The sequence below is a fragment of the Chrysemys picta genome, chromosome 12, assembly GCF_011386835.1.
Source record: "Chrysemys picta bellii isolate R12L10 chromosome 12, ASM1138683v2, whole genome shotgun sequence".
NCBI lineage: Eukaryota > Metazoa > Chordata > Testudines > Emydidae > Chrysemys > Chrysemys picta.
In genome coordinates, this window is record NC_088802.1 from 54,047,805 (window position 1) to 54,069,611 (window position 21,807).

At 52.6% G+C, this 21,807-nt stretch overlaps 1 protein-coding gene across 7 annotated transcripts in view; it reads right to left on the bottom strand.

Annotated features, from left to right (window-relative positions):
- The window catches only part of SLC39A11 (solute carrier family 39 member 11), a 255,077-nt gene extending 242,322 nt beyond the window's left edge, over positions 1 to 12,755 (bottom strand). For 4 of the 7 annotated variants that reach the window (XM_065563741.1, XM_065563740.1, XM_024104632.3 and 1 more), the window contains exons 1-3: positions 12,614 to 12,755; positions 10,458 to 10,591; positions 8,790 to 8,828 (exon numbers count right to left, since the gene is read on the bottom strand). In XM_065563741.1, the coding sequence (XP_065419813.1) occupies positions 8,790 to 8,828; positions 10,458 to 10,565 (147 nt within the window). In that variant the 5' untranslated portion in view covers positions 10,566 to 10,591; positions 12,614 to 12,755. Of the gene's footprint in view, positions 1 to 8,789; positions 8,829 to 9,215; positions 9,321 to 10,457; positions 10,592 to 10,859; positions 10,984 to 12,613 lie in introns of those variants that run through there. The other 3 variants (XM_065563738.1, XM_065563737.1, XM_065563739.1) reach the window with 3 other exon arrangements.
- Positions 12,756 to 21,807: the final 9,052 nt, after the last annotated feature.

The window sequence follows — 21,807 nt, forward strand, 5'->3', positions numbered from 1 at the left end:
CTGCCAGGGGGAACACACCTGTTCTTGTCAGCACCGGTGGTGGCATTTGTCCCATGGCAGCCCCCTCCAAAGCTCAATTCCAGGGTCCCCACTAATGGGACCTTGAGTTTCACTGTCATCAGGGACAAGTAACAGTCACCATGCCAGGGGGGCCCCCTGCGATTTCACGGTGCCAGCACAGCGACCAGGAGATCCCAAACGAGAAGTGCATTGTACATTGAGAGGTCTCCCATGCGCCGGAGACAAGACACTGTCATTCCCACCTTGGTGTAGCTAGCCAAAGTAAAACCCAGGTGACTGCACACGGGGTTGCCCTTGACACTCGATACCAAGTTAAAAGCAGTCCTCCGTGCCCTGTCTGCAGCAGGATTTTCCATCACATTAGCTATCTCGATGCACTGTAAAAAACACACCCCCATTTTCGGAGCGAAGACAATCTGTTGCTAAGCAGCAGCACGGTACGTTGTCACCAAACCACAGGGCTGACGCAAGACCAGAACGCAGGCTTTTGCCAGGGTTTCATCGGCAGCGGCAATTTTAATGATGTACCAGATTAGAGCCACAAGTCTTGCAAGGGAGGGAGAAGGGAGATCTCCAGCAGAAGAAAATGTGTGGGGTGGAGGGAGACACTCAAGAGAACATTTTATCGGCCAAACTTTTCAGCACGAAGAAACTTTGCCTCATTAAGGTGCCGATACCAAGAATGGGCCTCGCGCTTGGGAAGGCATCTCAGCTTTGCATGTTCCCAACCCGGTTTTATCTGGCCCTGAAAGGGAAGATTCAACGCCGGACAAGCCAGGCGCTGTTTAAAGCTCTCCCCTTTTCCGAGGGCAGTGAACTGAACGCCAATGCAGTGAGGGAAGATGGAACATCAGGCCCCCTGGGAAGCTGACTGTGCGTTTAGGTATGATAAACTTCAGTGGGAATAGACAGCACTTCTCAGACTCACGCCCTCGGAGCACATGATGTCTGGATCCCACATCAGATGCCCACCTCCAGGTTATTAAGACCCTATCACCACGGTAACTAACCACCTCAGTCTTCAGTACACACAACCCTCCTGAGAGGCAGGGCAGTGCTATTATCCCCAGTTTGCAGGTGAGGAATTGAGACAGACAGACTAAGTAACTTGACCAAGGTCAGACAGGATGTTTGTGGCAGAGCAGGGAATTGAACCCTGGCTTCTCAAGTCCCAGGCTGCCGTTCTCCTTTCAGAGGGGCGTTGATACAATAACCAAATCTTGTACTGAAGCTTCGTTTAAGACGTTCCAGGGCTCATAGGTGCTGGAACTAGGGGTACTCGTTCCACCCCCTGGCTTGAAGCGGTTTCCATCATACACAGGGTTTACAGTTTGGTTCAATGGCTCTCAGCACCCCCACTATACAAGTTGTTCCAGCCCCCCTGCCAGGACCAAAGGTAAAACACAAAATCCCAGCTAGAACGGGCAAGAACACCTCAAGCATGATGTTCCACTCAGAAGACCGTGAGCTGCCCTCTGGGAAGCACAGGCATCTGTTTTCAAGAGTGACTCACTAGTGATTTTGGGTGCTCAATTCGAAACATCTTAAAAAGGGGCCTGATTTTCAGGAAGTGCCCAGCACCCACCTTCGGAAACAGTCCTCTGTAGATGTCCCAAGTCAAGCACCCAAAAATCACGAGCCATTTGCCGCCGTTTAGATCATGTACTTTGTGTTCTTCAAAAGAGCAACGGACTCAGACTCTACTCCTGCCAGGACTGAAAGTTCCACTGGGCCGAAGCTACATACGGACCAAGACCAGTCTAGAAGCGTTCCTCTGAACCAAAAGTCCAGTGACATGAACCAAGAGGACCGGAAATTATTATAGAGTTGAAAAGCTGGCAATGCAAGGCCAAAAAGACAAGACAAAGTAATGGACCGCTAACTCAAATTCTCGATATCTGCACCTAATTTGGATCCTCCGATCCAAATCTTCACTTCAAAACCCAGAGACTGAGGATGTCTGAAGGCAAAACAGAGAGAAAGAAAGAAAAGCTAACTTCTGCCTCTCTTCCCTCCATCCACTGAACAAAATGCAGTGGAGGCCAAAGCTCAAAGCAATTTTCAGCACTTCACGCATCAGGTTGCTTTAGCACAGAAAAATCAAGGTCAGCATCTAATCTGCATCTCTGTAGAGAGGCGTCCTCTAGCTCTTCCATCCTTATGGACGCAGAAATCTCTTCTCCCAGTCCCTGGTATAGGTCTGTGCGCAGAAGAGGTTTGCACATACACACTGGCTGGATACTGTAGTGCAATCACCCTATGACGCTCCATCACGTTATTTCCCATGGATTTAACCCCAGGGCATGCCAGGGAGCCAAGATTAGAGCGGAGCTAGCAGAAAACCCAGCAAAGCAGGAGCAACTAGTCTGACTAAAGGAACAAACACTGGCCTGTTGGTAAAGCGATTTCTATCGGGGTTGATTGTGAGCAATAGGGCTGGTCCCGCCGGTTTGTTATTGTAGGGTTGCTCAATCACAGCCCGCCGCTCATTGCTTTTGAATGTGCAAACATTTTCTGTGGAAGAGGCTTTGTATATAACAAGAAGCAAAACAGACTTCCTCTCTGCCTTGGCTGCAAGAGACACTGACTACATATTCGCCATCAAAGGGAGAAACAAGGGTTTAACAGAAACATATTGATCAAAATAACCCAAGATTGTGGCAGTGTCACAGTAACCACAACCTGAAGAAACAGCTTTTAAGGAGCGGGAGGGGAGTGTTAAGGAATAGCACAATTCTCTACGCACGGCTTTTTTTTTAAATCGTCTATTTTCCCATCCTATTTTTTAATAGGAAGGAAAGCACTCAAGGACGCTTGCAAATGAATCTCTTTTTGTATTGCTCCTCTAGTCACTTAACGAAGCAGGTCGAGACTAGATAGGAGCAGTGAATAGCCCGTCTTGCTCCAGCTAGTCCGCATACCACAAAGCTTGTGGCATTCTCGATTTGCAATGAAGAACTCACAGCCTGGCTTATTAACAAGCAGCACAGTGGAATTCAGTCCGGCTTCCAGCCAATTCGTTTCTCTCTAGGTTCCACGCAAGCCACCTGGTGCTCAGCTAATACTCATTTCAAAGCCCTTCGCACAGCATGCCGAGTCGCAGGAGATGGCGATTTTCCAAAAGAGGAAGATTAATTATTCTTGCCCAAGCTTGACGCCGACACAAAGAGGGGAGGTCCGCGGGAAGCGTCTAACTGATTCGGAAAGGTTAGAGTGTCGTGTCATTAGGGATTCAAAAGAATGCCCACGGTAACTCACAGCTGATTTGTAACTGCTGGATGCATCTCAGAAGGCAGCTGGTCTCATGCTCACAGCACCCTCAGCACCACTTTGCTCTCATTTTGCACCGTCTAGGTCCAGGAAGCCACACGAGCAGCTGTTTTTATACAGAAAGGTATAAAAGTAGGACTAGGAGGCAGGAAACGGTCCCATCCCCGGCTCTGCCACAGACTCCCTGTGCGACCGTGAGCATGTAACCCAAGACCTCTGTGACTCAGTTTTCCCATCTGCATAATGGGGAGAACGAATACTTGTGAGGCTTAGTTTATTAATGCATGTAAAGCACTTTCAGATCCTCAAACAGAAGGTGCTAGCTAGGGCAGGACATTACTACCCGCCAGCGCACAAGACCCCAGCTCCATGGACCATGCCACTCTGCCCCCCAACTTCTCCCGAGAGTGGAGAACTCGGAACAGCATCCCGCACCAAACACAGGACCTCCACCCATCCAAAACTAAAGGCAACTCCAGCAGACGCTCCAACTCCCATCAGCTGTGCTGCCTAGGGAACCGCTCCAGAGCTGCTCAGACCAGTCTCCTGTTCTTCAGGAGCCAGCTGGGGGGGGGGGGGGAGAATCCACACTAAAATGCAAGTGAATCCTATCGCCCAGGGGCACCGTGCCACAAAACCATCTCAAGCAATAAACAGCTGTACAACACTAGAAGTGTCTGAGAAGCTGGGCTCAGAACAGCCTTGGGAGCAAGTTATTTTGCTCGTTTACCAGACAAATACAGCCATCCGACACAGATTTTGCAGGAAGAGGTATACACAGACATTAAGGAATACGTTTCCATCGCAACATTTGGGGCTTTAGCCACACCACTGCCTTCTACAGGAGGGGCTCTCAAACTGGGGCTCGTGAGGTTATTACGTGGGGGTCCCGAGTACATTCCTCCCAGCTAGTAAGTCTGCTGCGAAAAGAGATTAACATACAAATATCACTTTTAAATATAAATGTGTTTTTAATTCCTAAGGGGGAGTCGCACGCCGAGGCTTGCTGTGTGAACGGGGTCGCCAGTACAAAAAGTCTGAGAACCACTGCCCTACAGCCTCCACGGAGTGCCAGCATACACACCGCTCCCATCCTGGGAGAGCTCTACCCATGGACAGGTTACTCTGTAGTTGTCTACTACACGGTGTTTCGCACCTTCCTCTGAAGCATCTGGGACAGACCTCTCTCAGTATCAGGGTAGCAGCCGACACAGATCCAGAGTGGCAAATGCTACATTGACCAATAGCAAGCATCCTGCTTGGTTTCTAAAATGGCTATACCCAGCGCAGTCCGAATCTCGAGGTCAGATTCCACCCATCACGGACAAACCCCTCATGGTGATAACCGACTAGCCAGCCCACTAGCAGGAACGCCGCCAGCTTTTCTACCGCCCTAGACGGCAGAAGGTCCTGCCCCGAAATGCCGCCCTCCACAGAGGCGGCGGAAGGTCCCGCCCTCGAAATACCGCCGCGGTCGCCGCTCCCCAAATTGTAGCACCCTCGGCGACTGCCTAGGTCGCCTAATGGGTTGCGCCAGACCTGCCCACTAGCAAAGACAAAACAGGCAGCACATTCCTTGCGCGTTTCATCTGATCGGAAACGATCTCCGGCGCTGCCAGGAGGCTACCTCATGACCAGTGTAAGTTGCCGGTCCTCCCATGAGTCTTTCCATAATTGCCCGAGACGCTGACAAACAGCAGCCCCCCAACCATCATCCCGTGGCTGCCAGTTCCATTCTACAGAGCTACGAGATTAGGAGACGGGCCCCAACTTGTGCCTATCCCAGCATTGGGCAGTCTGGCCGACGCGGCTAATGCCAAGCACGTGGACGCAGTAGCAAGTCGCTGAACCCATGACGCTTTAAATAAACACCACAGCAACATTTGAAGGCAATGCTCAGCCCAGTCTCACATCAGGAGGCTGCTGGCAGCAAATCTGTTTCTTCAGCATCTATTTAACCACTATGGCTGGTGAATTTGGTACACGTGACAGAAGAAAGAACTGGATGCCGCACCCCTAAGGCAACGGGACCCCCGTTCAGTTCATGCGGTGACAGGAGAACAGGGCTCTCAGCCTAGCTGCAGGTGGGCATTTGCTTAGGTCACGTCTGGTGAGTCTGACAGTTAGCACCGGGAAAGCGTTTAGTCCGGGAACAGAAACATCAAGGCCAGGACAGCTCTGGCGGATCCCCAGGCTAAAGCAGAAGGAACTGCTGCAGGGAAGGGGTTCAGTAACTCGGGCTGAACAGCATCAGCAGAGCTGGGTAGGGCCAGGGCTGGACTGAGGGTAATCCGGGGATCAGGATGGAGACCCACTGTCTGACCTGCCAAGAGCGCAGCACCGGAATAGCAGAAGGTGCCGGGGCTCAGGGATTGAGATGCATCAGCAGAGCCCAAGGGGGACGCGCCCAGCACCTGTGTACGCTACACCTGGGTGAGTCATGTTTTCATAGGAGAAAAACATGACGCGTAAGATTCAGCTCAGAGGGCAAGCAGAAAGGCTGGGGGCAGAGTTAGAGAACGGGACACTGCTCTCGAGCGACTACCCCTGCCATCCCCAGAGAGAGGATTGCTGCAATACGAGACCCTTCGAAGAGTATTATTTCTATTACTGAAACCCAAAGACGCCCCGGTCACGGACCAGGACCCCAGCGTGCTAGGCGCTGTACAAACACTAAACAAAGAGACACTCCCTGTCCCAAGAAGGGAGAAGAAATCTCAGATGCCACCTTTGAAGAACAAAGGCAAAGCAACCAATGTTAGCCCAGCCATTCTATCCCACTCAGACGAGCAATGACCACAAAAATAACTCTGTGCATCCATCTCCTGCCGCAGCCGTTCTTCACGTGCAGCCGCGGGGAGCTGGCTGGAGACACACACAGCTGGCTCTCCTCCTCGTTCCCAACTGCTAAGACTCATCTGAGGGGCGCGAACAATGCATTTGACACTTCCCCATCCAAGTAAATTGCTGCAGTTGCTACAGGGAGGTCCCATTATCGCCCAGGAAAAGCGGGGAGGGGTTCACAGGCTGGGAGATGGGGCAAGAGGTGGCCAATAGGCAATGCAGCCGTTAACAAACCCAGAAGGGTACAAGAGACCACGCGCGACAGCTGGAGAGGCAGACACACGGAGGAGACAACGCTGCTGTAGCCAACGGCTCATCAGGACGGCTCATCAGGACGCAGGAGCGTTGAGAGATGTGAGGATCTCATCTCTGATAACAGACATTAAGCAGACCAGCCATTCCCCCACCCCGCTACACTTGCACAAAAATGCTTTCAGGGGGTTAATGTCCTGCTGCTGCGGCTCTCAGACTTCTGCAGAGTTGGCCACATTTTAAGATGGGAGGGAAATCCAGCAGCCAGCTCCTCGTTTGCAGCTGCCACCAAGAGGCTATGGGACTGCCGAAACTAGCAACCTCGAGCAGCAATATCAGGAAAGCACCTCGTGGATTTCCAGCCGCGTTCAGCGTGATTTACCAGCGGGAAATGAGGGGTCTGGCTGGCCGCAGACCACCAGCAAGCACAGTTTGGAAACCTCAGTCCAACAGAGCAGCACAGCTCAGCGCAGGCAAGCAGCAAATTAAACCCAACCCTGCCCTGTATGGCACTTTGGCAATTCAGGCCCACTAATGCCATCCAGAAGCCTGGACAATTTGGAACTGGTTTTCTTTTTTTGTGCAGCACGCTCCACCGAGAGGGCCGGGCCAGCAACCGGAGCTTCCTCGGGTAGTTTTAGCTGTTAGCAATGTGATTAACTGCTGCCGAAAAAACAAAGCAGCCAGAAATCCGCTGCTGACAGGTGAATGGGCTTCCAGTTTGCCTCGAGCACAGATGGGCATTTGCTGTGCTCCAGGAGTTGCTGACACATACAGGATACACAACCAACCAGGATCTGTATGTTTTGCAGAGTCATTTAGCGATCATTCAGCCACACAGGCCTGATTAGAACAGTGATACAGAGGCGTGGTTGAAAGGGACAAGCCAGGAAGGTCTGAATTAAGCCAAAACTCTAGCTACCTGCCACCCTATTACGGCACTGGCCAGGAACACAGACCCCAAAGCATTCTGGGAGACAACTAAACAAGACATGGTGCCCGGTGCTGGGTGGCCACAGAGCCAGCCTTGAAAAAGTAACACTTTCACCCCCACAATGCACTGCAACCGAACATCTTGACCTCCTTTCCTGCACCAGACATCAGGGCCAGGAGCCAAAGTGTTCCTCCGGGGCTTCTCCCCATCGCCACATGTACCTTGCAAGCTGGGCAAAGGAAGTGGGAAATGGCCAGCAGTTTCCTCTACGCACCGAGAGCCAGAGACATTTCTACATTGGTGGCTCAGCGGCTCACGTACATTCAAGCTCCTAGAAGACAAGCCAGTGATTTCCCAATTCAGAATGCAAGAGACCAAGCTCACCCGAATCCTCCGGAGGTTTTCCGCCAGCCTGCCCTGATGCAGTTGAAGCCAGCACTTCAACACGTCCCCTGAATGACCGCGTGCCTTGCAAGAACACACAGTCTCATAATAAGCATTCCGTTTACATGAGGCTGTTGATTTAGGCCTGAATCATGTAAAGGCTCAACTCCGCCCTGCTCCCCCATGAGGACTTCAAGCACTTGAGCTCACTGGGATACTCAGACACCAAGTTAGGCACGTGTGCCAGTCTCCGCAGGATGCGGGTTCTTTCGCGCCTCCTAGCCGCAGAAAGAAGCTGCGAGGGGCACAATTCAGAAAATCAAGACAAGCAGCACTGAACGTGAAGGCCACACCCACCACAGGTGAAAAATCCTGCTTTGGGCCAGACAGACACCTGCATCTGCCCACGCTGCACTACCTCCAACCTCCCCTAGGAGGCACTGACCTGGGACAGGACTTTAACCATGCTGTACCACGGCATTACTCAAACTGGGGTCCACGGACCCCACTCCAGGGAGTCCACCGGCCCCGCTGATCAACTCACCCCCCTCCTTCTCAGTGCCTCCTGCATGCCAGTGAACACCTGTTCCCCAGTGTGCAGGAGGCACTGGGAGGGAGGGGGAGGAGTTGATCAGTGGGGCCAGCAGACCCCCTGGAGTACCCTCGGTTCCCCAGCATGCAGGAGGCGCTGGGAGGGAGGGAGAGGGGTGGGGACAGGGCACACTTGGGGGAGGGGGCAGAAAGAAGTGGGGAAGAGGAGGGGCAAAGGTGGAACGGGGGAAGAAGAGGTGGGGCAGGGGCAGGGCCTTTGGGGAAGGAGTAAGGGCGGGGCCTGTGGCTGAGCAGGGAGTTTGGGGGTCCGCACATTTTTTTAAATCAAAATGGGGGTCCTCAGGTTGCGAAAGCTTGGAACCAGTGCTTTACCAGATTCCTCCCCTGCCTCCCGTAGCCCTAATTAGAACTCGACACACACACAAAACGTCCATGTGATGACACAGCCAGATGAGGCCTGGGGGTGGCTTAGGAGAGTACGTGCAGCAGAGGATGAGCAGAATTAGGATGTCCCAGTGGGCGCTGTACTTACCCCAGCGGCAAAGCCCAGGCTTCCATCTAGGATCCGCCTCTGAAAATTAAAACAGAGCATTTAATTTACCAACTGCTTACGGCATGAGAGCGGCGCTGAGGGGAGTTCGCAGCTCTGGCCCTGACTCTAAGATCCTTATATGCTCCCCCATTACTGCAGTATTTGAGTGCCCCCCAATCTTTAATGTACACGGGAAGTAGTGCAACTATCCCCACTTTACAGATGGGTAACTTAGGCACAGACACACTAAGTGATTTTCCCAGTGTCACAGGGTCTCTGGTAGAACAGGGAACTTGGGTCCCCTGAACCCCAGGCTGGCACCCTAACCACTAGGCCATCCTTCCTTTCAAGCACGTGCCTAACTTCTCAGGATTAATTTTAAGCACATGCTTAAGTCCCATTTTGACTTCAATGAGTCTTTAGCACCTTCCTAGGTAGTGTGCTGCTATATGAAGGGGGTCCGCAGAACGGGCTTCAAGTTCAGGTTGGGCTTTGCCTCTGTCAGGTGAGCGGTTTGTCTGCAGTTCTTCAGTTCTCTCTCAAGTTTGGTTTGTATCCAACAAATACTGAAACCCGAGTATCAGTCAGCTGACTGTCCAGCCTGTCAATGATTCAGGACATCCTGGTGCCTCGCTCACTCACGGTGATTCACCCGTCCTCAAGGGGAAAAACTGAATATACTACCGCTAAGGGACTCTCCCTTCAAAGCCAGGCTCCTCAATAGGGCATCCGAGAAGAGCTTAAATAAGAAATCGGTTGGGAAAGCGGGATGGCCTCCGAAGGAAACATTGACACAGGCCTGCAGCTTTTCAGAAGGCAGCTTCGGAGACAAAGGCCCACAGCAGAGTCTCAACTAGTTCAACCCCAGAACTGACCCAAGTTCCGAATAAAGTCGCCGGACAGCTCCGGCGTAAAGGCAGCAGAGAAGAATCCACTCCAGCTGCAGATCTCAGCCGCCCGCTCATCCCTTGCTCCCAAAAGCTTGAGAAAGCGGGCTGCCCTTGCAGGACGCTGCGATGGTGAACAGATCCGGGCTATTCCAGAGTTGAGGCTCCCTCACCGAACACAGCTCGGATCGGAGGGCCAAGCGGGTTCTTTCCTTCTCATGTGCCACCGCCAGCAATGTAGGCCACTCAGTTACACCCAGCAACAAAATGTTGCCAAGCCGCTGGAACTTGGTCAACAATATCACAGCTGATGCACGAGTTGGAACAGAATCTAGCTCCCTCTCCCACCGCTGCACTGGCTCCAGAGGGCCAGCAGGAGTACGAGCCACTAAGGAAGAAGCTGTCTTTCCACATCCCATTTCCTGCGACGAATCACATTTGATGACTTTACAGTTGGCTGTAAAGATGGCTAACACCAATCTTCCTCCTTCCCCTCCCTCCATCCTTCCTCCCCCGCCCCACAGAGGAAAATAAATGCAAACGGTATTTGCTTGTGTGGCATAAATGCCTAGGTATGCACCTGAGAGCTGGATTTACAAGGGAGCAGGGGTTGGAGAGAGACTCCCTCCAACATCATAATGTGCAAATTAAGACTTCCCTCTTCCCATCCAGAAGTCAGAGCCATACAGGCAGAATCAGGGCCTAATTATTTTGTATTGATCACACCGAAATCTGGTCTGGAAGGAGGAATGTGTTTTCAGAACCGGACGGCAACACCCACCTGGCCACTGGAAAATACAAAGACTAGCGCAGAGCCGGCAGCTGTCAGCCCCCAGGTAAATAAAGTCCCGAGCAGCGCCTGGACCACCGGACTGCAGTTTTGGATCATGCTGAACACACACGGGTTTTACTGGCCTAGAAGAGATTTGGTGCATTAGGAGAGAGACAGCGGCAACATAAAACTCAGGCATTACAGAGGACAAGACATCCCCTCCCTGTTATTAACAGCAGCATCTTAGGGCCTGGTTCTCAGAAGGGCTAAGTCCCTGTTGCTCTCTACAGAGCTGTAAGTCCTCAGCATTACTGAAAAAACAAGCCCTTCTATTACGAATGACAGCTGTAGTTTACATCAACTACCCAGGAGGCTTGCCTGCATTTCACACCGCACCAACAATGAACCTACCCTGGTCCCTTTCACTTTTGTGTATGGCCAGTTTCTGGTTCAGGCAGGCTGGCAGAATGCCAGCATTTTGGGGGGGTTGAAATCCTGCCATTGGCAGACTCGAGCCCATGCAGCTCCTCACAGACTAGGATGGTGATCCAATCCAAGAGCAGGATCAAGGCCCACAAAGGTTGGTCAACATGTGGAGTGATGGAAAAAGAAAAACCCACCGTTACATTCCTAGCAGTGTTGATATTTTAGAATGTTTCCATAATCAAGTGAAAGTACCATGTCAGTCCAACCTCCACAAGCATGTTTCCTACGGCCACCTTTGGTCTTCCCACTTCCCTTTCTAGCACTTTTTCCGTTCACCCCTCAAAAATGAGAAGCAAGATGCAATTAAGTCTGCACACCCTCCTCATCCTGAGGGAAAGGATGCGTTCGCTCTTTTCCATTACACTTAGACTGCACCAGAGAAGTGTCTGCTTAGACCTCTCCAAAGCACGCACACCACTTTCCACCTACTTTTGCCTAAGACAGTGTTACCCCACTTTAGCATTTTGAATATTAGTGCATTCACAGCACTATTTTCATTGCACGAATAATTTGCGGACGCTTGAGTTGTGCAGGAAAAGGAGAGCTAAGCCAGCAATAGATAGGGTACTTGGATACTTCTGAAATAATATTATTCAGGAGCAACCAATCATGTAAGGAAAGAAACACAGATGTTTTATTATTTCATCTGAGGAATGCCTAGATAATGTGAAGTAGTTATATCACACACCCCCAAGGAGACATTTACTGAGCTATTTCTCTCTGCCAACCATGACTTACCAAAAAAAAAAAAAAAAGTACAAGTATTAGCACATCTCTGCACTATCTCTTTAGAGATCTGTGCAGATTCTTTCTACCTGCTGAACTTAAAGTTAAAGGTTAACAAAAATGCCAGCCTCCACTGCTCCAACTTTCACTCCCTACTTCACCACACAAGCTCAACGCAGAACCCAGCTCTACAATCCACCCTAAAGATTTCAAATTACTCTCGTGGTCCAAACCGACCCACATGCGAATGCATGGCTCGCAGCGTCAGACACGGTCTTTTAAAGGTCCCTTTTCTTTTTAAAAGTCTTGCTGCAAAACCAAAACAGAGCAGGGCCCTGTTAAACTGAAGTCTTATAATTTCATTCACTCACACACACACACAAGACAATCTCACTCTTAAGCAAAAGTTCACTAAGTGCACCCCACGAGGGTGGCTTATAACAGTCCAGGACTTGCTACTCCAAGAGTTTCACACCCCCTGGGACCACGAGCACCTCACACATCATTAATAAGCCGCTCCTATTGCACGTCCAGCTCTCCTACAAACCACACCAGGGGCACTGGAGAAAACACTGACCCAGCCTGCACGCCCAGACAGCCTCACACAACCAGGACGTGAATGAATGAGCTACCTTGGAACATTGCAACCTGCTCCTAGGCATTCACAGCCAGGGTGGCTTGGCCCTGGGCGTTACTACTTTTTGCACACTCAGGAGGGCCCCTGTATACACCCACCAGCTAGGGCCTAGCAAGTTCAAACCCTGCCAGCCCTGCTGCCCCCCAGCGTGAAGGGCTTTTCTCCCTAAAACACCCCACTTAGAGCCCCTGGGTTACTTGGCTGGCTGGATATTGGTGGTTCCTAAACAGCTCGTGCAGGTCCAGGGGGGCCTGTTTACTCTGGTCTGCAGCAGGCCCTTGAACTCCCCCTGGAAACGTGAAAAACCCCAACTCACTGCATGCACTGCAGGGACCCCCAGCCACTGCCACCAGCTCCAGCGCCTGCAGCCACTTCCGGCTCCCCCCTGCCCACGTGTCTCTCAGCCACCCCGGCGGGGCCCGCCCACTTCTTCTGCCGCGACAAATCAGGAGGGAGGCTCGAGTCTATGGTTCGCCTCGCGCGGGGCTGGGAAAGCGAAGCGGGCGGGCGCTTCTCGAGGAGACTGCTTTGCCGAGTCATGCGTTTTGCTCCTGGCACGCCGGGCTGGATCGCTTCCCTCGGCTGCTGTGGCAGTGCAACCTCTGAACGAGATTCAAGGAAGGAAAGCGGCCGTGCAAACACGCAGGACAAAGCTTATTGCAAGGATCAGTGTGCAAACTCCTCCGTTGGCATTGTGCTGTCTGATCCTGTGCAGGGAGGTAGATTCCATAAGGGACAAAGGGCAGCCTCGGTTGGCCTGATTCAGGCACCCAGTAAGGGACGGGTGATCAGCCTGGTTACAACCCACGGGTCTGAATCCGAAGCAAGCAGCGCCCTGGGCCAGTTGTTATTTTATTTGCTATGTTGACAGAGCTGCCACGTTCGGCACAGCTCCACCTGTGACCTGCTGTGCAAATCACCCTACTTTATGTGCACATAACCATAAACCTCAGAGTATGGCCAATACACCCACCAGGGTAACTGCAGATGGGAGGGAGGGAGGGTGTGTAGAGGTGATGGGGAAGGTGAGTGGGTGGGTGCCCAGGTATCTGGGAGTGTTTGGGTGGTGCATAAAAGTGCAGGGATCAGTCCACAAATATGGAGCGTTTACCAGGCTCCAGGCCATGGAGGGGAGTGTTGGAAAAATCCACTCTACTGGCTAGGAAATGATCTATCAGCTAGAAGCAGGAAACAGAAAGAAAATATATTTTTTTCCCTTTCCTCCCAGTTAAAAGTAAATAGCTACTGCTGGTTAACGGAGTGGTGCTGATTTTTCCTGTACTTTTGCAATACTGATCTTTCTTTTTTTCTTTCTTTCCCTGTGAGAGTTCGTAAATAATAATAAATATGTATTTCCATTACTTGCATCTGAAGAAGTGAGGTTCTTACCCACGAAAGCTTATGCTCCCAATACTTCTGTTAGTCTTAAAGGTGCCACAGGACCCTCTGATGTATTTCCCGTGGCCCTCACAACGTAGGTGCTGGGCAGACATAAAAGGAAGCCAGCTCCCTGCCCCAAAAAGTTTACAGGGATTATATTTATGTTCAATATGTTTCCCTACCCACAGTGAATTATTAGCATAAGACACCGCTCCCCTGGGGCAGATCTTCCAGGGCTCAACACCCATCAGCTCCCACTGTGATTCTCCTGTTCAGATTTGCGAAAGAGACCCCAATGTGCTGAGCTCTTTTGAACGCCTGGCACCATCAGACCTCCCTGGGCAAACACCACAAAGGGCTGCTCTCCAATCCGCCTGTATTCAGGATACCCGGTCCCAGTTCCAATGGACAGCTTGTTTGTTTTTAAATAACCCACACCTGAATTCAAGACAGGGGAGGAATTCAAGACGGGCACCACAGAGTCTGTTCGGTGTTGGAAAGGAAACTGTCAGACAAAGAAGAATTCAGATGTTGTGTCCACGAATGGAGGAGACCCAAGGAATGAAGCAAACAACTGGGAAAGTGTGAAGGAAGCAAATAAGCAGCGGTGTCAGGGAAATGAGAATGGTTGTTAAAATTAATGGGGGGAACATTATCTCTCTCCTGCTCCTTCCGTCTCTCTCCTCATCTTTTCCTCTTTACTCCTTGCTTCCTTTCGCTCTTCTTTCCTTTCAGCTCAGGTATTCTCCTCTCGCGTGTCTTCTGCCTCGTGTCTAAAGCTAACACACACATACAAGTATGTCAGAACAGCGTTAAGCAAGAGAGCCTTGCCATCATCGTTTATTCTGGGTACAAAATCCTACGTCCCTGCCCATCTTGGCTAATAGTCATTAATGAGCCTGTCTTCCCTAAACACTGCACTGCCCTGACCAGCAGACTGACCAAGCAGCCCTCCGCGGGAGAGGGCCTTGCCCTGCGATGGAGCAAAAGGGCATTTGAGTAGCATTGTGGAGTCCCAACCCCGGCCGCAAGAGCCATTTCTCACTGCTCTATTAACTGATGAAGCTGTTAATTAGCCCACAGCAGTGGTGTGCCTGCCAGCCGTGTTCCCCAGGCACTCCACCTTCAGCCCGGGGTTCAAACCAGGCTGGGGGGAGCTCAGAGAGGTGACACCTGCTGGCCCCACTGGGAAGAGCTGAGCTCCGCTTTGCCTAGCGGGAAGTACGCAGACCTAGCACTGCTGGGGGTGAGCGGGCGAATCCTGCTGCCTCTCCAAATGCCTGGCGCCTCAGAGCGGAGCACACGGCACTCCTCAAAGTGTTGCTGGCCGACAGGCTGGCGGGGGGGTTCCACTCACTTTACACCACAGCCCCTTGGATGGCTGTAGAGACAGATCTGAGAGCCCCTCAAAGACGGACTCGTCAACGGGCTTCCCCCGGGGCAGGTAACCTCATGCACTGGGGTGACCCTGTTAGCGTCCTCTGGCTTCAGGCCCACACCCCATCCCCACCAGACTGGAGACCTGTCCAGGAGCTCCCTTCCAGGGGGACAGGCAGGCAAATAATACATAGCCCAGAGCCTAATGGCACAGCAGCCGTCTGCATCAATCTTCCTTCTGACAGGTCTTCCAACCTCCAATGCAGGCGCTTGCATTGGGGTGTGCAGAGCTCCCCAGGGCACAAACTCCATTAGCTCGTTGGGGCTGGGTTTGTACAGCGCCTCGCACAATGGGGGCCTGGTCCGGGCGAGCGGCTCCCAGGTGTTACTATAACAGAGATCATATGAACGCCCCATTTTATTTATTGTGTGTGACTCCTTCGTGGTAGAAACAGGTGCCGCGAGCACACACACACATGCATGCACTGCTGGCTATGGGTTTTCGGGAGACAGGAACTCATCCCCAATCCATTTCATTTCTCGGCCCCTTGCTGCACCCCCATCACAAGCCAATGCGACACCACGTCACACAAGGGCCACCAAAGCGGGCAAGACCTCTTCTGTCTTCACCCACATTGCCCCCTGGTTGTACCCCAGTCCTGGCTTGGCTTTCCTTCCCCGTAGCAGCAGGCTGGAGCGGGGATTCCCTAGATAAACTCTACACCAGCAGTTTTCAAGACAGAGACTTTCTGATGCTAGTAACCCAGATCAGCAAGGGTGGATGGGTGGGCGGAGGAGAAAATGGGCCTCCTTGTACAGAACCAGTTCTGCTCCTGATTGACATCGGTGCCAATCAGGAGTGACGCCGACCAAAGCGATTTGAAGGCTCCATGATTTATCATTTAATCAATTTTCCCCCATGATTGCCTGCATCCTTCATTAGCTCTTCTAATGAGCCAGATGTGAGCGAGGTACCAGCTGAGAGAGGAGATGGCTGCCGAGATAACGAGGCCTGACCTCCCTACTCCCTCAGTGCCTGCCTGGGGCCCAGTTCTTCCTCCCAGATCCATCACAGAGACAGGCACTGACGCCATGCCTGGGGGGGCACGGCAGAGTTCAGCGCTCAGGTCAGCAATGCTGCAACAGACATGGAGGAGTCGGAGTCAAACCTTCGTGCTGCCTCTGGGCTTGTCGTGGGCTCCAGATGTGGGGCACCTAAGCCAGAATGGGATCTCCCTGACCCAGGGTGGGGGTAAAGCCAGAGTAACTTGATTACAATGGACTCACTCCAGCATTATACCAGTAACTGAGAGGAGACGCTAGCCCATTAACTACAATGGAGTCATGTCGGATTTACGGCAATAACTATGTGATGCATCCGGCCCCTTAAATAAAATGGAGTCACTCCGGATTGACACCAGTGAAAACAAGACCAGAATCCGTCCCTACGTGCTACTGGGATTTTCTGACTGTACAAAAGTCCTTGGGGTATTTTTTCTCCCCCAACCTTTTTGAACATCTATAAGATGCAAAGGCAACTTCCTAGCGTCTGCTCCACTCACCCACCCCTATGTCACCCGCCTGCCTCCCTTCACCCACTCCAGATGGCCAACGCCAGGCACTTGTTGCCAGTGTGAATGCAGATGCCGCGGACACATGCGGCTACTGCAGCCAGGTGCTCCACCCCAGAACTCTTTTAACCCTTTAGTTGTTGGCTTCCTAGAAAGGGCAAATCAGCCATCTAACAGTCACTAATGAGGGTGCCAGCCGCTCTCTGCCCTCCAAATGCCCCCTCCCCTGGGGGCAGCCCTCTCCCTCTGACTCCTGGTGCCCTCAGAGGGGGAGATGACATCATACGCAAGCCTGCCAGGCGATTCACAGCAGCAATCAGTTACACCCCCTGGCCCGCTGTAAAACAGGGCAGTTTTGTAGCTGACACATGGGAAGTCAGCAGACAAGGGTTTTCTTCCCGGTTCTGACACTTACTCTTGTGAGACCATAGGTAAGTCACTTGCACCTCACCCTCCAAAGAGTCTCACCTACTGCTCCAGGGTGTGTGGTGCTTTGAGATCCTCAGATGGAAGGGGTTAGAGACATGCAAGGCTGTGGGTGGAGTTTGCTGAGTCAGATGGCACAAACCCTTGTGCCACTTGTCCACTGGTGCTTCTTGGGGCTCTCTGCGTTCTCCCTTCCCTGTTAACTGGTGGCAAACGAGCAATCAGGCGTGCGGGTTTCGGCACTGTCCAGCTGCCGGCCCGCAAAGCAGGAGCGAGTCAGCCCCCCTTGCAGGGGTGGTAACCACGCACGGACAATAAGTGAACAGCATGCTCTGAGCACAGGGGCATCGCCTGTTACTTTGCACTGTTGTCAGCAAAAGGCCTGGGACAATGACCCTTTGTGGTGGCAGCTCAGCTGGTGAGAAGGGCCTGCAAAGCAGCGGTAGAGGCGCCTGGCTGCCGGCAGCTGCCCTGGAAAACGCAGCTCTCCCCTTGGCACAGCGGGCATGGCCGGGGTGGGCCTAAGCCCTGGCTCTTTTGCAGGGGTACAATGGCCCATCGGGAACACCAGGACTGCTCTAACCCGAGCCAGCTCCAGGCGGGTAGTAGCGGTGCATGATTCAGCCAGGATCCGTACCAGCGTCGGGATGAATCTGGACGCGACTCCGGCGCTCTAGAGAGCAGGGAGCGGACAGGCCATGCAAGCCTGGGGACCTCGGAGCTGGAGAGAGAGAGACAGATAGCAAAGCAGCACGTCCCGTCTCGTCCGAGCTGAACAGAGGGTCGAGCAGTGGGTTTGAGGGGGGAATGAGACCAGAGGCGAGAAGACATTTCAGGGGCTGGTTGTTAAAGGTTTGATAGAGCCATTGCTCTATAATTATGACTCATGCCTAATTCGTGCGGCATCTTTCATGCCAGCCCCATCCCAAAGCGCCTGGCAGAGATCAATAATCTAATTACAGAGTCAAATGAGAGCAGAGGGAGAAATTGCGAGGCATGAGCAAGAGAGGAAAGAGATGTCCGCCGGCGAGCTCAGCCAGGAGAAGGCTCTCACCCCACCAGCGGGGATGCAGAAGAGACAAGGGAGCAGGAGGGGAGAGTCCTTTTGAACTCTGGGGTTTTTTGCCATGTGCTGTTTAATGGATAAAATAAACACACCCGCTGGCAGGGAGCGCTCAGCATGGCACGTCCTGGTGCCCCGCTGATTCCAGCCGTGCACTCAGCCTGGGGAGAGCAGCAAAGGGTCAGCAAGTGATGCCCCCCAGAGCAGCAAGGGGCAAGAGACCCCCCATGATCTGCTTCCTCCACCAGTGCTGGGGGGGAGACCGTGCAAAGGCCTCTCGTAGGGAGGCTGAGATGGGTCCTGTGACCTTCTGGGAAGACCCTGATCTTCCCCTTCCCCCTCCCCTCCCCGACACCAGTCAATAGCTACCAACACCCGTGGCTGCCATTCCAGCCCTCATTGGGGAGCTCATGCATTAGTACCAGGAGCCTGTGATTATAGCCTGGGCCTCCTGCTCTCCTGGGCCAGAAAGGTAGGACACAGCCCCTGCTAGAAACACCCTCACTCCACCCCCTTCCCGCTGGAGGGGCAACCCCACTGGGGAAGTACAGCCGAGTCAGCGAGATCTCCCCCCCAGCCTCAGTTTTGCCCGAGTACCACGTGCACAGGACCAGGCCCTCGGGGAGGAGACAGGCACCTTTTCCCAGGCCCACCTAGTCCTGAGTGACCATCTCTGAGCCTTGTTTCTATTCCCCGAAGATCAAGGCAGAACGTGGTTATTATGCAGCAGTCGCTGATGTGCTAAGACAAGAAACCCGGCCAGTCCAGCTGCACGTGCCGGGTGTGTGAGTTCAGCACAGGCAAAGAGCCGCATGGGGGCGAGGGGGCTGGCGGGGAAGAGCGCTCTCACATGGCTGGCTGGTGAGCAGAAGGCTGCAGATGCATGACTGCTTAGAGGCTTGCTGGGGCTCCTTCAGAACAGCTGTGCAGTCCAGGTGGCGAGGGGGGTAAGCAGGTATCAACAGCCCAGTGCTCCAGAGCGCAGTCAGGGACCCCCAGCCCCTGGGAACCTAACTCACCCAGAGCCGCTTTGCCTTCATCTGCACAGAACACTGTGCGGCCTGGGCTCCCTGGGCTGCGTGGAAACGGCCACGCAGGGAAACAGGGCAGTGTAAGAGGGAGACGTAGATGGATGCAGACACGGCGCCGCCCCTGCAAGCACAGAGGAGAGGACAGAGGCTGGGGGTTGGTTTCACTGCACCGGGAGCATCCATTTAACCGAATCAGTCCAGAAACCAACCCAGCTCAGTGCAGGCCCTGCTGGGGACATGCTCCCTTGGCCCTTTTTGTTGTGCCAGTTCCTTAACGACTTAAGCAAACTTGGGTAAGTTCCCGGTGTAGACCAGCCCTTAAACCTGGACCGCTTAGCTGTCCGGAGAGCACCCTGATCGTGGCTGGGAGCCAAAGGTGCTGTTGCAATACAAATAAGGCATGAAGTTTCCCCACAAGCCTTTCACTTCCAAAGCCTCGAGAGAAACAACAGAATGCTTGAGGGGCAATGACACAGCTGGGGGTGGGGAGCCCAGGACAGGGGGCCAGTGGGTTGGGATTGAGGAGCACTGGAAGAAGTGTAGCTAGGAGGGGGAGACCCCAAGACTAGAAAGGCCGGATGTGCTGGGGATCAGGGGGATCAGCAGAGAGATGGGGGGGGGGGCAGCTCGACCCCCTGTCTCTGGGCTGTGCCTGGCTCTAACCAGCAAGCCACAAAAAAACAACAAAACCCAGTCCCTGATCCTGATTGTGAGGGGAGGATTAAAATTGAAACCCACACTTCCTGTAGCCGGGCTACACCGAGCCTTTAACTGTACTCTGATTGAAATTAACACGCCTCTCCCTTTCTCCTGGCATGGAAAACAGGGACAGGCCACGTGTTCGTTTATTACATTTCAGGGCAAAGGGGCTGGATGTTTAGCTCTTTCACTCCACTTTTATTTGGCTTGGACTTTATGTCCAAACAAAGGGCCAGATTCTGGCCTCAAGGGCATTGATGTAAATCCAGAGTAACCCTACAGCGATGGATCAACATGGCTGCTCCAGACAAGTCACTGAGATCAGAATCCGGCCCTAAAAGAAGATATTTCTCATTTAAGTGGTCACGCTTTTTAATGTTACAGGCTCAATAATAAATTGATTCTGCGTGTCTGGGGTGCTGCGGTAAGGATCCAGGCCTGTCTATTAGGCTCAGAAGCAAATGCAAAGTTTTTTCCTTTCCCAGTCGGTGACGTAATTGACTAGCTGGAGCCACTGTGGCAAACACAATTATTTTCCAAATGGAAGGAAAGCAGGGGAACGCTATTAAAGGTAGCTCTCGTTGGCAGCGGAAGCCAAAGCCGGTCTGTGTCTGAGCGATAGCCGGAGAGGAGGCGGATGTGCAGACAGCAACACGGGTATAGGAGGCAGAGAGGGCAGCGCACTGCTAGGCATTCGTGAGAGATGAAATGACACAGTCATCATTATCGGCAGCGGCCTTATCAATGCTATAATGCTGCTGGAATGAGAGGGCCAGCTGAGTGCCCCTGTTGGGCAACTGGGGGCATTGCGGGGGGAGCTCCCATATTCCTCTGAAACACTCTAATCAGACGGGGAGAGCGCAGAACAAGCTGGGAGAACGAGGTGTCTAGAACACCTTATTCACAGCCCTGCTTTATTCCTCCCCTGTATGCTGCCGGCCCCTGGCTTTAGCCTGTCTGTGCTAGAAAACTACACCCATTTGGCTAAAATTGATCTAGTTAAACCGGTCCAAACCTCTAATGCAGGCACACTTAAACCGGTTTAACTCTCCCCTAGATGGGTGCAGCAAGATAGCTTCCAACACGGGCTAAGTCAATAGGAGCGAAGGTTAAGGCAGAGTAAGTGTGGCTGCATTAGAGATTTGCACCAGTTTAACTCACATATGAGTGCATGTTACTAGTCTGGACCAGGCCTCAGGTCCCTTCCTATCCTTGGTCTAGTCAGTTTGATCTCACACACACACACACACACACTTCAAGATGTCTCCATTAACACACACAATACACCCCAGCTCTGATACAGGAGACCATCCTCTCAGTCCTGGTTCCCTGGCCTCTTCCAGAGCCTCTGCAGCCCTGGCCTCTGGAGAGACCCCACCAGGCCTGTGACAGGGACCTCCAAAAATGTCAGAGGAGAGCCCACACAGAGCAGAGATCAGATCCCAAAACACTGGAAACACATTCGGTTTTGGTGAGAAAAGTGGCGCGTCAGCAGTGAAAAAACAAACCACCCAAGCCCCCGCTCCGATTGCAGATACGAGCGTTCTCTCCCACAGGGGCAGTTAGATTGTGGTGCATTTAAATAGCCATGACGCACTCATTCCAAAGACAGAGCTGCCGCTCACTAGCATGCTGCTAAATCGTTGCTAGAATTGCTTTATTCCACCAGGAGGATTATTGTGTGAATTACGGTAGTGCCTAGAGGCCCCGACCAAGATCAAGGGCCATTGCGCTCCATGCAGTATAGAAGTATGGTATGAAACAGTTCCTGCCCCAAAAAGATTCAATCTAAATGGACAAGACAGACCAAGGGAGGCTTATTAGCTCCCTTTTACTGGGAAACCGAGGCATGAACAAAACTAAGGGCCAGCTTCTCTGATGGCATAAATCAGGATCACGTCATTGACATCAAAGTCACTTGCTCAGATTTCTATGGCAAGCCAGATCTCCGGTGCCCTGAGCC